The sequence below is a fragment of the Centruroides sculpturatus genome, unplaced genomic scaffold, assembly GCF_000671375.1.
Source record: "Centruroides sculpturatus isolate CEXI.00-Female unplaced genomic scaffold, Cexi_2.0 scaffold1541, whole genome shotgun sequence".
Taxonomy (NCBI): domain Eukaryota; kingdom Metazoa; phylum Arthropoda; class Arachnida; order Scorpiones; family Buthidae; genus Centruroides; species Centruroides sculpturatus.
In genome coordinates, this window is record NW_019385789.1 from 50106 (window position 1) to 64608 (window position 14503).

The 14503-nt window shown below is 26.0% G+C and overlaps 1 protein-coding gene across 1 annotated transcript in view; it reads right to left on the minus strand.

The window, feature by feature from the left end:
- LOC111642151 (heterogeneous nuclear ribonucleoprotein L-like) overlaps positions 1-14503 on the minus strand; it is a 133598-nt gene that overhangs the window by 15985 nt on the left and 103110 nt on the right. Inside the window, exons 9-11 of the mRNA XM_023388427.1 lie at positions 10970-11032; positions 4658-4817; positions 951-1166 (exon numbers count right to left, since the gene is read on the minus strand). Of these exons, the coding sequence (XP_023244195.1) occupies positions 951-1166; positions 4658-4817; positions 10970-11032 (439 nt within the window). The remainder of the gene's footprint in view (positions 1-950; positions 1167-4657; positions 4818-10969; positions 11033-14503) is intronic.

Consider the following 14503-nt stretch of genomic DNA (forward strand, 5'->3'; position numbering starts at 1 on the left):
ACAACATTCTTATGAGTAAAATGAAGTAAAATCTTTGTCAATTAGTCGATTTACAACTCAGAAAAGAAGTGTTGAAAATAGAGTCATAAAACAATTAACGTTTATTGACTTTCGCGGTAGGGGGTAACGCGGGGTCGGTTGACAAATTTTCTCGCAGTAGTGCAAAAGTTCTACTCACTTCGCTTGAAAGTGTCATATTTCTTCCCCACTTACAAACAAACCCGATGGCAATCGGTGAAACAGGAGATAAATTACAGCGAGTTGAAATTTGATATGTTTATTTTTTTGCGTTTTTCATATCGAATTACATAAAAATAAATATTAGAAAATTCATTTTGTCAATACGCAAGTAATTTATATCACTAGATAGAAAACAAAGCGCAGAATCCAACTAAGAAACTGTAGTTTCTTTACGCGATAGATAAAATTGAATTATTTCATATTAAAAACACTGGGTCTGTAAGACCCATGCGACTCAAGTAAGGGCCCCATTCCTAGCGACTTACGGAGGGTTAATACATCTGCAGAAATAGCATCTGTATTATGTTTGATATATATATTTTTTTTTTACCAGTAATTATTCATTGAAATATAATTGTTTAAAAATATATTCAAGATAATGTAAGCCAAAAATTCCAGAAGTGAGATGCTAAAATACTGCAAACAAAATTGCAAGTGACTTTCAATTTTAACCAAAAATAATCATTAAAAATTTATAATGGATTTTATGGGTATTAAACATAGTCAGACAGACTTTCAATTGTATCATTTCATTTTTCTATTCAAATATTTCATGTCAGTCAGTGAGACCAATTTAGCTTTATTATATTAGTAATTGACAGTGTTTTTACCTGAAAACTTTAAACTTTTATAGAAAAACTAGTCTGTAAAACTTTCTTTTTTTTTAATTTTAAATTTATTAATTAAAATCTACATAAACAATAAATTTTCATGGAATACTTACACGAACAACATTGCCATACAAACAAAAAAGATTAAAAAGTCTATCAGCATTCATTTTATCAGGAGCAAGACCATAAATCATGACAACAGAACCTTGCTGTGGACCACCTGGTCCTCCAGGAGAAGGACCAGGACCATATAACGGGCCTCGTGCGCCAGGTGGTGGACCTTCATTACGACCATCATACATGTCACTTTCATATCTATAAATAAATCGTGTGAATATTTTATAAAAATTATTTCACTGAACACATTTTTCTTCTTACATCAACATTTTTGATAAATTTTATGAAATAATTTTTGTGATTCCTACTTTTTTATATTTCAATAATAATAATCAAATATATTGATTGCTTGATTATAGTTTATTTCAATAAACAATAACAATTAAATTTTTTTTAATTTATAATTTAATGCATCTTAGTATATAAAAATTGAAAGTTTTAAACTCAAAACTATTGTTATCTTTCAAAAATTTTCAAATGTTTTGGAACTTATCAGTTCCATTTTCAGATTATACTATAAAGAACAAGACAAGTTTTAAACAAAATTTAAATAACATTACAGTGTATTCCTAGAGACTTTTAAAAAATTTATATTGAAGATACTCACTATTCTTTATTACATAATATTTTGAAATAATTGACTTGAAAATATTACATAAGAAAAAACAATTGTTCTTAAAGCACAGTATCTTGTAAGAAACATAATCCTGATAAGTAATTTTTTTAAATAATTTTAAAAATCATTTAAATATTTTTGAAAGTGCTAGATAAAATAGATGTAAATTTTTATTTAGGTTGACCTTTACAGTACATCACAATAAAGTTTCAAATCTATTTTGCCTTAATCTTATTACCTAAAAGTAGAATTTTAACAGCTTATTTGCCTCTCTCTTTCCTTGGTTGAAAGTGACTAAAAATCTAAACCTTACTATTCATTAATTTGTTCAATAATGTGAAATCTTTATAAAAACATAAGAAATTTCTGCTATTCTATTATATACATGATAATGTATACATTACTTATATCAGTTATAATTAAATAAAATTCAAAATCATGAAATTTGCTATTAACTTGGCAAGAAAAAGCTATTTTAGATTAACACAGATTCAGATTATCAAGACTGCACCATACTTAACCCATTAGCCCAGAAAAATAAAAGCAAAACATATTAAATCAAAATTTCAAGTAACAAGGAACTTCAATTAGGTTACTTATAACGACAAAACAATTTCATAATTTTTAATTATTTTAAGAAAAGTTTTGTCATTCAATTATGCAAAACAGAAATACATCAAAATTCAATAAAAGATGAAACGGAACAAATTAATCTTTATATTATAAAACACATTTCAAGATATACAAAACCTCTATACAGATATTCTATATATTTCAAATGATATAATACATATGTATAAAATTTGAAAATTATAAACCAAAACTAAATAGACAACTGAATTTTTCTGACTGATTTTATGCTTTCAACAATGTAATTTGATCTGAAAACAAAACAAACCAGTAATGTTAAACTCTTTCATATATTATAATAATTACAATTAATTTTTAATTAATGATTTAAAAACGTCTAGACAAAAGACTGATTCAGAATAAATTTGAATCCACAACTCCCGAAAACTAAACTTATATCAATAACCATCTGAAATTCAAACTAAATTGCATTTCTAAGCATGTAGACCAGAAATACAATATATTCATTCAAATATTCTTGCCAAGCCAAGTAAAAAAAAGATTCATCAAGTACCCATAGATTCATCATAGCACCTTGGTTGTAACCTCTACATTGGTATAGTATATTTACAGTCATCCTGTGCTTAATATCAGTAATTCATCCCTGAAAATCATATGTTCTGCAGAAAAACATTAATTGAGAATCCATTTCCCATTATTTTAAAACAGAAAAAGTTATATGTTACAATCTAAACTCAAAATTCTAAAATGTAACAAAACAGTAAACATCCATATATAAACAACAAACTCATTTAAAATATCATTTTTTTAAAATCAGGAAACAATAATGTTATCAACTACTGCTTTGTACATAGTAATATACAGTAATACCCTGACTTACGCAAACCCGGAGTTACAAGATTTTCAAATCTCTTCGATTCATCTTTTGTTTGAGTGCCACGCAATCCTCGATTACTCACTCCCCCACACTATTGTTCAGCTTACATGTTCAGACGTGTCGCACAGAATCCACACACAGCTACAATTTATTTTGCGTTATTTATTTCTGTGTTTGTTATATCTACGGAGACTCGAGAGACTCTACTATGTCATCCAAACGAAGTAGAACTAATTCTTCTGCATCAAACAAGAAAAGAAAAACTTTATCTTTGGAATGTAAAGTTAACATTGGGTATGTTCGTAAAGTCGAACGAGTTAAGCGAGAATGAAGTCATCGTTATTTCTATTTCGTTAGACTTTTTGAACGATTTGTTACTAACATGTTTAACTCGTTTGACTTTACGAACATACCCATTATTAAAGACTTCGATACAAAAATGAAAAATTTTAATTGGCAAAGAAGTTTGATCTACCGGAATTGTCAGTCAGAACAATTATAAAAGGCAAATAAAAAATTCTCAAAGATGTGAAAAATACTCAATCTTTAAATTCAAACATCATTCGTAAACGTCACAGTATTATCGCTGAGATGGAAACAATGTTAAAATTATGGCGTAATAATCGAGTAAATGTGAAAAATTGTAAAATAATATAGGCCTAATTTGTTATACATATGTATTATCTAAGATTTTATTAAACATTTTTTTCTAAATTATTGTTTTCTTTAGTCTCCAGCCCCAATTAAAAATTATTTGTATGTATTTATATGTGAAATTATACCGACTTATGCAGTTACCGCTCGGTCCCACCTATCACATAAGTTTGGGGTATTACTGTATACAGTCTGTGGGTCATATCATAAATGTTACTTTTACAAGTAGAATACAATATAGCTAATAATATAGGGCAATAAAGAAATTTTTAGAAAAAAAAGCAAAGGTTTATTATAATAAGAAAGTAATTTCCTTTCATAAACTGTTATTTACCAAGTAAGACAGAGATTGTATTTTTAAAAGTTTGCTGTGATTCTATATATGGAATGTATCTTGAGACTTTTCCTACATTAAGTACAGTACATTGAGTTTTTTTAAAAAGTTTAAAATTTTTACTATTTAAAACATCAGCCAAAAACATTTTATTGAGAGATAAACACATTCTTTGAAGTTTGAGTAATAAAAATAAAGACACATTCTATTGGGAAAATGTTAACTAGGAGTACATTCTAATGGATAAGCCTGTATTTGAAATATGGAAATATAAATCAAAATGTCAGGTTTTTCTGTTCACTTAATTTTAAGCATAAAAAATAACAAAATATAATTTATCATTTCTAAATGTAATCTTTTCTCTAAAAATTTCTAAATTATTTGAAAATTTTTTTCATTAGGCATATAAACAACTGATGCTAATACATATTCTGAAAAAATAATCATTGTTTATCAACAAATTTTGTCAGTTTAAATTAACTAATTCACCCAAATATTTTAAAAATTTCTATATGCAAATCTGATATGTTCAACAAAAAGTTAATACTGAGATTTCAATAGTAATGCATGCAACATAACTAAAAAATTTTTCAAATTTAATTTATAATTAAACATACCTTCCATATCTATCTGGCAATGGGCCACCATAACGACTCTGTGGTCCAGGTGGAGGACCATAATCTCCATTTCCATATCCATGAGATGGACCACGACCACCATATCCATCATAATCACGATCTGGGTATGCTGGTGGACCTGGTCTTGGTGCACCATCACCTAGTCAAATTAAATAACTATTAGTATAGCATTTATGCTCTAAATTGTTTATAACTAATACATAATTATAATAATCCAGTACAATCACAATAAAATGATCAGACAATAGACACTCATATTTAACTCTTGAATTATTTTTACTGTATGTTTTCATTAGGAAAGTAATTATTTAAAAATGTAGCACAAAAGTCCTGAGTTCCATTAATTAAAATGTTATGATCTAATTAATTCTGACAAATGGTTTTCAACTTCATTTCCAATAATTTTAACATAATGAAGAAAAATAAAAGTGCTTACAAGTTTTCTGCTATTTACATAAAATATTTTTTAAAAACAATTTAAAAACTTTGATAGTATTTAAAAATTCTGAAGATAGTTTCAATTTTGAATATCAGTTCTCTGTACCCGACTATCCCTGAATTCCCTAATACAACAAATATTAATATTAAAGGATAAAATTACCAAATTTAACCGAAATGAATCAAAAATCTATTAAATAGGACTGTTGTTACTATTTTTTCTGTATAACTATAACTATAAATAAAATAGATACTAATCTGCATGTCTTCAGTATATATATATATATTTATTTATAAATGGAATATAATTTATGTTAATCATAGCATATACGTTAAAATGCATTTTATCCAAAAATAATTAATTTAATTATTGGGTTGTTCGAAAAGTAATTTAGTTTTTTACCACCAGTAAGATTAGTTGTATTTTTACCCACCAACTTCATCCTAAATCATATTGTGTCATTATATATTTTGACAGCTGACATTTCAAGGCTTATTTATAAAACATTTTGTTTGATTCTTTCAATTGTTTTTTTGTTGTTGTCTCATCAAATATGGAAAATCAAAAGCTGCATTTTTGGCATATTTTGCTTTTTTATTACTGAAAAGATAAGAACGCTGTTCAAGCAAGAAAGAAATTGTGCGACATGTATGGAGATGATGTGTTGACAGAAAAACAAAGCCAAAACTGGTTCTCAAAATTTCATTCTGGAAATTTCGATATTGAAGATATACCATGTTCTAGAAGGCCAGTTGAAGTTGAAGACAAAATAAAGGTACTGACTGAAGCAAACTGCTGAATAACAACATGAGAAATCGCCAAGAGATTAAATTTGTCAAATTCAACCATTTATGATTACTTGAAATGACTTGGTTTCGTTTCAAAGCTGGGTTTATATGGGTTCCACATGTTCTTAAAGAAAGAAATTAGCTCCATCACATTGACATCTGTGATTTGCTTCCCAAACATCAAGAAAATTATCCATTTTTGAAGTGAATCATAACTGGAGACAAAAAAATAGATTGTTTATAACAACGCTGAATGCAAGTGATCATAGAGTAGGAGAGATGAGCTTGCTCAAGCACTTTGAAAGCTGATATTCATTTTAAAAAAAGCGATGCTCTCTGTTTGGTGGGATTTTAAGAGAATTTTTTTTTGAGCTTCTATCAATTTCACAATTGACTCAGAAGTGTACTGCCATCAACTGGACAAACTGAGCAATACCATCAAACAGAAAAGGCCAGAATTGATCAACAGAAAAGGTGTAGTGTTTCACCATGATAATGTCAGATCTCACACAGGTTTGGTAACTCATCAGAAGCTGTTAGAGCTTGGATGGGATGTGTTACCATATTTGCCAGATCTGGCAACCTCAGATTATTACTTGTTCTGGTCTTTACAAAATTTCTTAAACGGTAAAACATTTACTTCAAATGAAAACGTCAAAAATCACTTTAATCAGTTTTTTGTAAGCAAAGATCAGAACGTTTATCATGCTATTACAAGAAAGATGGCAAAAGGTATTGGACCAAAGTGGTCAATATATAATTCGATAAAATATTTATGCATCATAAGAAAATTTTTTTCCATGAAAAAAATTACTTTCTGAGCAACCCAATAGATTATGAAAAAAATCAAAAATTACACTTGTTTAGTTTTCAAGTTTTATTTCATCATCATAATTTTATAATTTTCAGATGCATTCAATGCATAAGATTAATATTGCTAAATATGAAATAATTTAAAGTTTAAAAAATTTACAATATATATATATTATATATCTTTTTTATGTATACATATACACATTCATTGTATTGTTAATGTTTTGGAGCTTTAAATTATTTCATATTTAATAATCTTTACATTTTTGTTTTTATCTTTTAATTCACAGAATTTAACTAATTTTATCAAATTACATAGTGACTTCTCATTTTGAATCTCACATATGCAATTAATGATATATAGCAGCCCTCAAAGAAAAGCAACATGATTTAAAGTAACTTTAAATTTATTTTTCCCTATAAGTAGTAATTATGATAGAAATTTATCCAAATTTTTGCTAATGTCACTATTTGATCTTGTTAAATTTTAACATTCAATAGCAGACAACAAATTCTGTATATAAATACTTGAATATAAAAGAACCAGACATTATTTTATTCACTGATATATACTTTCAGATGATTAATGATTAGAAAAAAATAAGCAAATTATATGATTCCACTCTATTGGATTATGGAAATAGTCAAAAATATTAAAAAATTTACACAGATGGTTATTGAGCATGTCATCACACATGAATCTTTGTACAAGTAACAGATAAACCCACACGTTTGGAAGCATAAAGAAAGATATTTGAAAGGATTTATCATTTCAAATATTTGGAAGCACAAGCATGATATGTGTTTTGACAGATAAACCCAGATGTGTTTGGAAGCATAAAGTTCCTTATGCTTCCAAACACATGTGGGTTTATCTGTTACTTGCATAAAGATTCATGTATGATGACATGCTCAATAACCATCTGTGTAAATTTTTAATATTTTTGACTATTTCCATAATCCAATAGAATGGAGTCATATAATTAACTAATTATTAATCTAATAATGTTCAGTTATGCTTAATGAATACTCATACACATGATGTTATTTAATTTTAACTTTGATATACACTTGAAGATTGTTCTAAGAGACTGAAAATTTTAAAGTTTCAATCAAAATAAATAATTTCTTACTGTAAACAATTATTGTGACATTATTGCTACAGGTAACATATATTGCAAAGAAATAGTTCAAATTACATGTCTAAGTTGCTAGATATAAGATCATGCATTTTAAGAAATTACATGAAAATATAATTAAATTCAAAACACTAAATGTTTTTTAGAATTAAAATATATACATATTGAATCCCTTTTTATATTAATATCAAAACACACATTAATGCAATGTATCTTAGTAGTGAGAAATTGAAAGAAATGTAATATAAGCAACCAATTTAGGAAAAAAATGTTAAACAATTATATTTTATAATTTGTTTTATCATGGCTTCAAAAACATATAATTGAGCACTATTTTTAATACAAAACAGAAAAGTATCTAATTTATCATAAGTTTTAGTGATAATATCTAATAATTCCATTTCTTAAATGTCAAAGATTGTATTTAATACTGTATTTAAAAATTACTGTTAAGTTCTAAGACGAATGCACATGGATAACAGATCTAGCAATGAAAATGGCATTAACCAATTTTCCCTACTGAACCCAACAAACTACAACGATGATTGAATAGATTAGTCATTGATGTTCATCTTAGTTTTGCTACTCACAAACATTAGAATTTATATGGGTAGATACTGCATATAATATTAATCATAAACTATCTAATTGCAAATGTTTATGGATAAAACTAAGTTGTAAAGTTAATTGTAAATGTTTATAGATATCAAAAAGTTGCATAATATGTTATTAAACTGTATTATAAACAGAAAAATGGATGAAGAGATAAAAATAATATTTTACTAATCTTCAGTTTCATAACTGAAATGTTGATTTCTTAGTTCATAAATTTATATTTCTTATATGACATTTTAATATTTACAATGCTTATGTAATCACCTATTAATAATTTAAAAATTTTGTTTAGAATTCAAATATATTTACTTCAAAATTATGATGGCATTATGTTATTTTTATCTCTTCATATAAAAACACATCATTAAAAAAATTAAATCACTGAAAAAAATACTATTTGATCTAATGGAAAATATGAAAAGAATGAAATAATAGCCATTTGCAAACATATTTTAAATAATATACTTCTACACAGATTATAAAAGAATTATTAATTGATTTTCCTTTTTTTTATAATAATAAATCAAAACTATTGTATTAAAATCATTTGAAAAGAACACAGTGATAAAATCTTAAATCAAAACCTCTTGTTAAAAATGTAATATTTGTAAAAGACAATAGTGAAAGTATTGAAAGCTAAATTAAAGATTATAAATTTTTTAACTGGAATGTAGTAGGTATTTTTTAAGATTTATATAATTCTTTCCTTATTCATAAAATTTGAATATTTCAAATTCATAAAATTATTACTAATAATGTCATCAATTTTAAGTTTCAAAGTTATTAAATTTATTTTCAATGATTTTCCATAAATCTTTACAACATTTGATTTAACTCACTTTAATTCAAAATCAAATGTACAGAAATAAGTAAAATGCATTTTCATGCCTAAGAAATACAAATACGATTTGTTTCAATGATGATGACCAAAGAATCTGAATACAATAGAAATAAAGATGAAGCAATTATGACAAAAAAAAGGTTACGAATGAAAGTTGACCATGAGATTTCCATTTCCTTATTTTTTAACCATGATATTAAACAAAACAATCTGTTGTAGAAGGGTTTTTGCAAAAAATAATTACATTTTTTTGTTATTTAAAATTATTACTTTTATAGAACTTTGATAAGAACACATTTTAAAAGCGTTTTGAAAGTTAATCATTGTACATTGATTATTTCCAAACTGTTCTGATATACACTATTTAACCATTAATTTCAGAGTAAATTATTATTTTTTAATGAAAAATTGAACAAGAAGTTTATTAAGTACTTCCCTTATAGTTTGTATCAAATTGATATTACATAATTATATATTTTTTGTATACTCATTTAATTTTATTAGATGTATTACTGGTTACTTTCCAACATAATAGTGAAAATTCAAATAAAATAATTACAAGTACATCAATGTTGTCAATGTATTATTATTATGAATTAAAAATCTATTAAATACTAAAATAAGATTGAAACTCATTCTTTTTATTAAATATAATCTGAAATATAATAATTCAATATTCAAATATTAACAGAATTTCTTTTTAATTTTATTTGTAAGTGAACCAAAGTTTTGTATTTAGACAGTATGTATTATACAGTACATGCATTTAAAATCATAGTTCCATTCATGAAGAAAAACTAAAAGTAAAATATATGTGAAAATATTGTGTTTAATTCTTAGTAAGATAAATCTTACTAAGAACTGAATTAGTTTAATTAACTCTTAATTTTTTCTGCTCTTTATCTACATAACTCTTAAATATATAATATTGATAATTATTTTAAATTTCTTACACAATCATCTAAATAAATGATCAAAACCTAATGTCTAAAAACTGAATAAATTTTGTTTATATCTTTCATATAAAAATTTTTATAATTAATGAGGTAAAAATAACATGGTGTGATAATCCCCACTTTTATAAATATGATAATTTAATTATTAAATCAAATCAAAAGCTAGAAATTAAAATTATATCCTACTCGGTACTCAGTTTTATCAATAAAATGTCAGCAAAAAAAACTATAATTCATAAATTAAAGTAAAAAAAAATAAACCTAAAACAAATAAATACATCTGTTGATAAAATACTCTGCATTATTCAGAAAACTGATATTAAAAACTGTTATGAATATTTTAGTTTCTTATGACAGTATTAAGTAATAATTTACATGCAATTTGTACTTTGGATGATATAAACTTATTTTATAAAATCAGAAAAAGCTAAACAAAATGGTATATTTGAAAAAAAAAATCATTCTTAAATATAGTTTATATATATTATACAGGATTTCCATAAACTTTAATATCTTAGGATTTCTGAAATATTAGGAATTTTATAGATATAAAAATTTTTTAATGAATGTGATTCAGATTGGAGTAGAGAGATTAGTGTATTATTTCATTATTAAACTTATATTAATTTTCCAAATTAAATGTGTAATTGTACTGGATTTAATATGAAATCACTAACTATTTTAAACACCCTGTACTTACGATAGGGTGGAGATCCATAGCCTCTTGGTTCTTGTAGCAAAGCAGGTCTGTCACTAATTTTGCCTGTTTAAAATCAATATAAGTAAGTACAACTGAAAGTTGAAGGGTTATATTTCAATACTAAAGAATGTTAATTTAAATATAGTATTTTCAGCACTTCTAGAACTTGATTAGCATAAAGTTTAAAAATAAAAATTAAAAATTTTAAATTTAATTTAATATAGAGGGATATCCATAAAATATNTTTAATTTAAATATTTACTAGCCACCTGAAACCAGACTTCAACATGGTGTAATTCAAGGTTATTATGTTGGTTATAAAGTTCATAATTCTAGTGAACCATATTTATATAAAACTTTAGGAGTGACAAAGAATTTCCAAACCAAATGCAAATTAGATAATCTTCAAAAATTCACAAAATATGATATTCTTGTTCAAGCCTATAATATGCTGGGAGCTGGACCTAGATCAGATAAAATAGTTGCTATGACAATGGAAGATGGTAAGTTTATATTTTTTTAAATTTAGGTATTATATTCCAAATAGTTTCAAAGGGCACATTATTTTCTAAAACATTTTCTTATTTAGAGTTTAATTTTTTAAAAGCTAATTTATTGAATAAATGCAAATTATTACACACAAATTTTTTAAAAATACTAGATAAATTAACAATTGCACAACATTTATTTAATATTAAATAATGATTTACAGTAAAAACATTGAAATATTTCATAGAAAATACATTAAAAGAGTAAAAATTAGAATTAATTTATGAATAAATTTCTTTAAACTATTAAAGCATCCATTATACTAAAATATTAAATATATACAGGAGTCTCATTTTTAAAAAATCTCAATCTATAAAAAGTAAGAAAAAAGCCAAGAATTTAAACAACAGTTCCTTCAGTAACATAATATTGTTATATCTGACAAGTGATTTTTTTCACTTATGTTTAAACTAAATATAAAGTAGGAATGAATTACTATTAATATTACTATTTTAATTTTTATAGCAGATGGCAGTTTTATCACAATTATGAAGAAATTTTAAGTGAATAAAAAAAAATAATGATTAATTTTAATAATTCCAAAAACTACTTAATAACTTTTTGAAAAGGTGCATTTAAAAATTATGTAACAAATTATGCTTATAAACAACAACTAAACTGAATGATGATTAAAGATGATTCAAGTTTATTTCTTAAATAATATTTAACATAAGAATTGTTCAATTTATAGCATTTCTATATTAAATAAAACTTTGGACAAGCATTAAAAATCAAAATAATTTTGAACTCTAAATACTTTATTGATTCCAATTTCAAAAAAAAATAATTTTGGAATGATTTTTCATTTGAAGAGAAAGATTTTTAAAAAATAATATCTCTTAACAGTTCTCAAAAAAATATATTGATTTGTTCTAACACACATTTGAATGTTTTCAACTGCTTTACCTGTCATTCATTGTATATAAAAATATAACTAATATTAATAATAGCTATATAGCCTAAACAAAAGTGCCCATAGAAATCATTTGATCTAACTTAGTGATGTTTATGAGGAAAAAAATTTTATCAAAAAATCTAAGAACTTTCAATAAAAAAGAATTTATAAATATACATAAAACCAATTTTTTAATAAAACCATAAATAATATAGAATAAAAGTGAAAGCTACATAAAAGCAAAAACTTCATAACTATCTACAAACTAAAAATTATATTACAAGATTTTCACTAAACATTAAGAAAAAGTTGTACAACAAAAAATTTATTAGTTAAACATTTTCTTCAAATTATGTATGAATAAAATAAAATAGAAAATGATAAAAAAAATAAATCTCTAATATTACAGTAGAGTCACGCAAACTTGGCTTAATGCAGACTGAGAAGATGACAAGTTACCAAAACTGGAAAGTTTTGTGGACTAATGATAATACTAGTCTAAATAGCAAATTTTCATATAGGTATTATATGTGCAAATTCATATACCTATTAACTACATACCAATTATGACTATTTCTATTTGTAGCTAAATTTTAAGTACAAAAAAATATTGGCTATTCAGTAGCTACTTTTGAGTTAATGATATTTGCATCATAATGTTTTGCAGTGACACCTTGAAAAAAAGTTGTATTCTTTGTTAAAACGTGGAATTTATGCTATCATCAAGTATTGCCAATAAAGAATCATAACTTATTTGATCCTAGTATCAAGTTATAAAGGTAAAAATTAGAATAATATAATTCTTTTTTTGTTTTTTGGATGACATGACAAGTTTTATGGAATGTCAAGTTATCAAGAGTCAAGCTTGAGACTACTATAAATTACTTTCATATGAAACATTATATTACTGTATAACTACAAGGAGTGCTCAGAAATGATTTACAGATGCAGTATTGTATGAATACTGTGCAATCTGTGGGTACACCCTTCTCATAGGATAATAGATCGATATTAGTATGCATAAGCTAGATGTTAGTTGCCACCAGAGTGCATAGCAAGAGCACAATGTTTGCTGGTAAGCAGGGAAACACAGACAAATGAAAGGCAGCTATCATGGACAAAGATGGATTGCATGGTTTTTGTGGAATGCATCAAAACTGCAGTATGTATTCAGGAAGATCCTGCACAGAAGACCATGTACTGTACAACTGGGTCAAAGGGTTCATGCAGCATGGAAACTGCATAAAATAATGTAACTATTGGTTGTCCATCAACATTGCAAACTTGCTGGAACAATGAAACTGTCTGAAGGGTTTCATAGAATTGACATAGCATAAAAGGATAAAAAGGTGGAAGACTCATCAGCATCTAGAAATGCACAAATAAGATCCAGATTTTTTTGAGAAGCTGGTAATTGGTGATGAATCATGTTGCCACTACCACACACCAGAGAAGAAATTCCAATACATGCAATAAACATCAGGAAATCCCAGCCCTAGAAATTTAATGCTGCTGTACAAGCAGATGATCTCAGCTTTTGAAACATTTCAGACACACTGTTAATGCACTGGCTTCACAAGAAACAACCATCAAGGGTATTGCAACCATGTATTGCAAGACCCTTATGTGGCTTAGATACAGAATTCAGCAACAAGAAAGGAAAGTGGTTATGATAAATTTTGCTCCAACATGACAATGCACAGCCCCACACCAGCAACACCATAACTGCAAAGTTGGAATATCACTGGGTTCACTGTTGTGTTGCAACAACCATATTCAGCAGATCTTGCTCCATCTAATTATGCTTTATTTGACAATATGAACTTTCTGCAAGGTCAAAAGTTTGCAAAGAACTGCAGACAGCTGTCCATGAATGGTGCCATAGTACCCCAAAAAATGGACCTGTAATGCCATTATGAAGTTACCAGAGAGAGATGTCAATGATGAATTGACATTGGTGAGGAGTATATTGAGAGATCCTGTGTTGAATTATGTTACATAATAAGGTACAATTAAGTACTGTTGTAAATTATTTCCAAACACTCCTTGTAATATTGTGCACAAGTGTATATCATTGTTGCCTGAAAAAT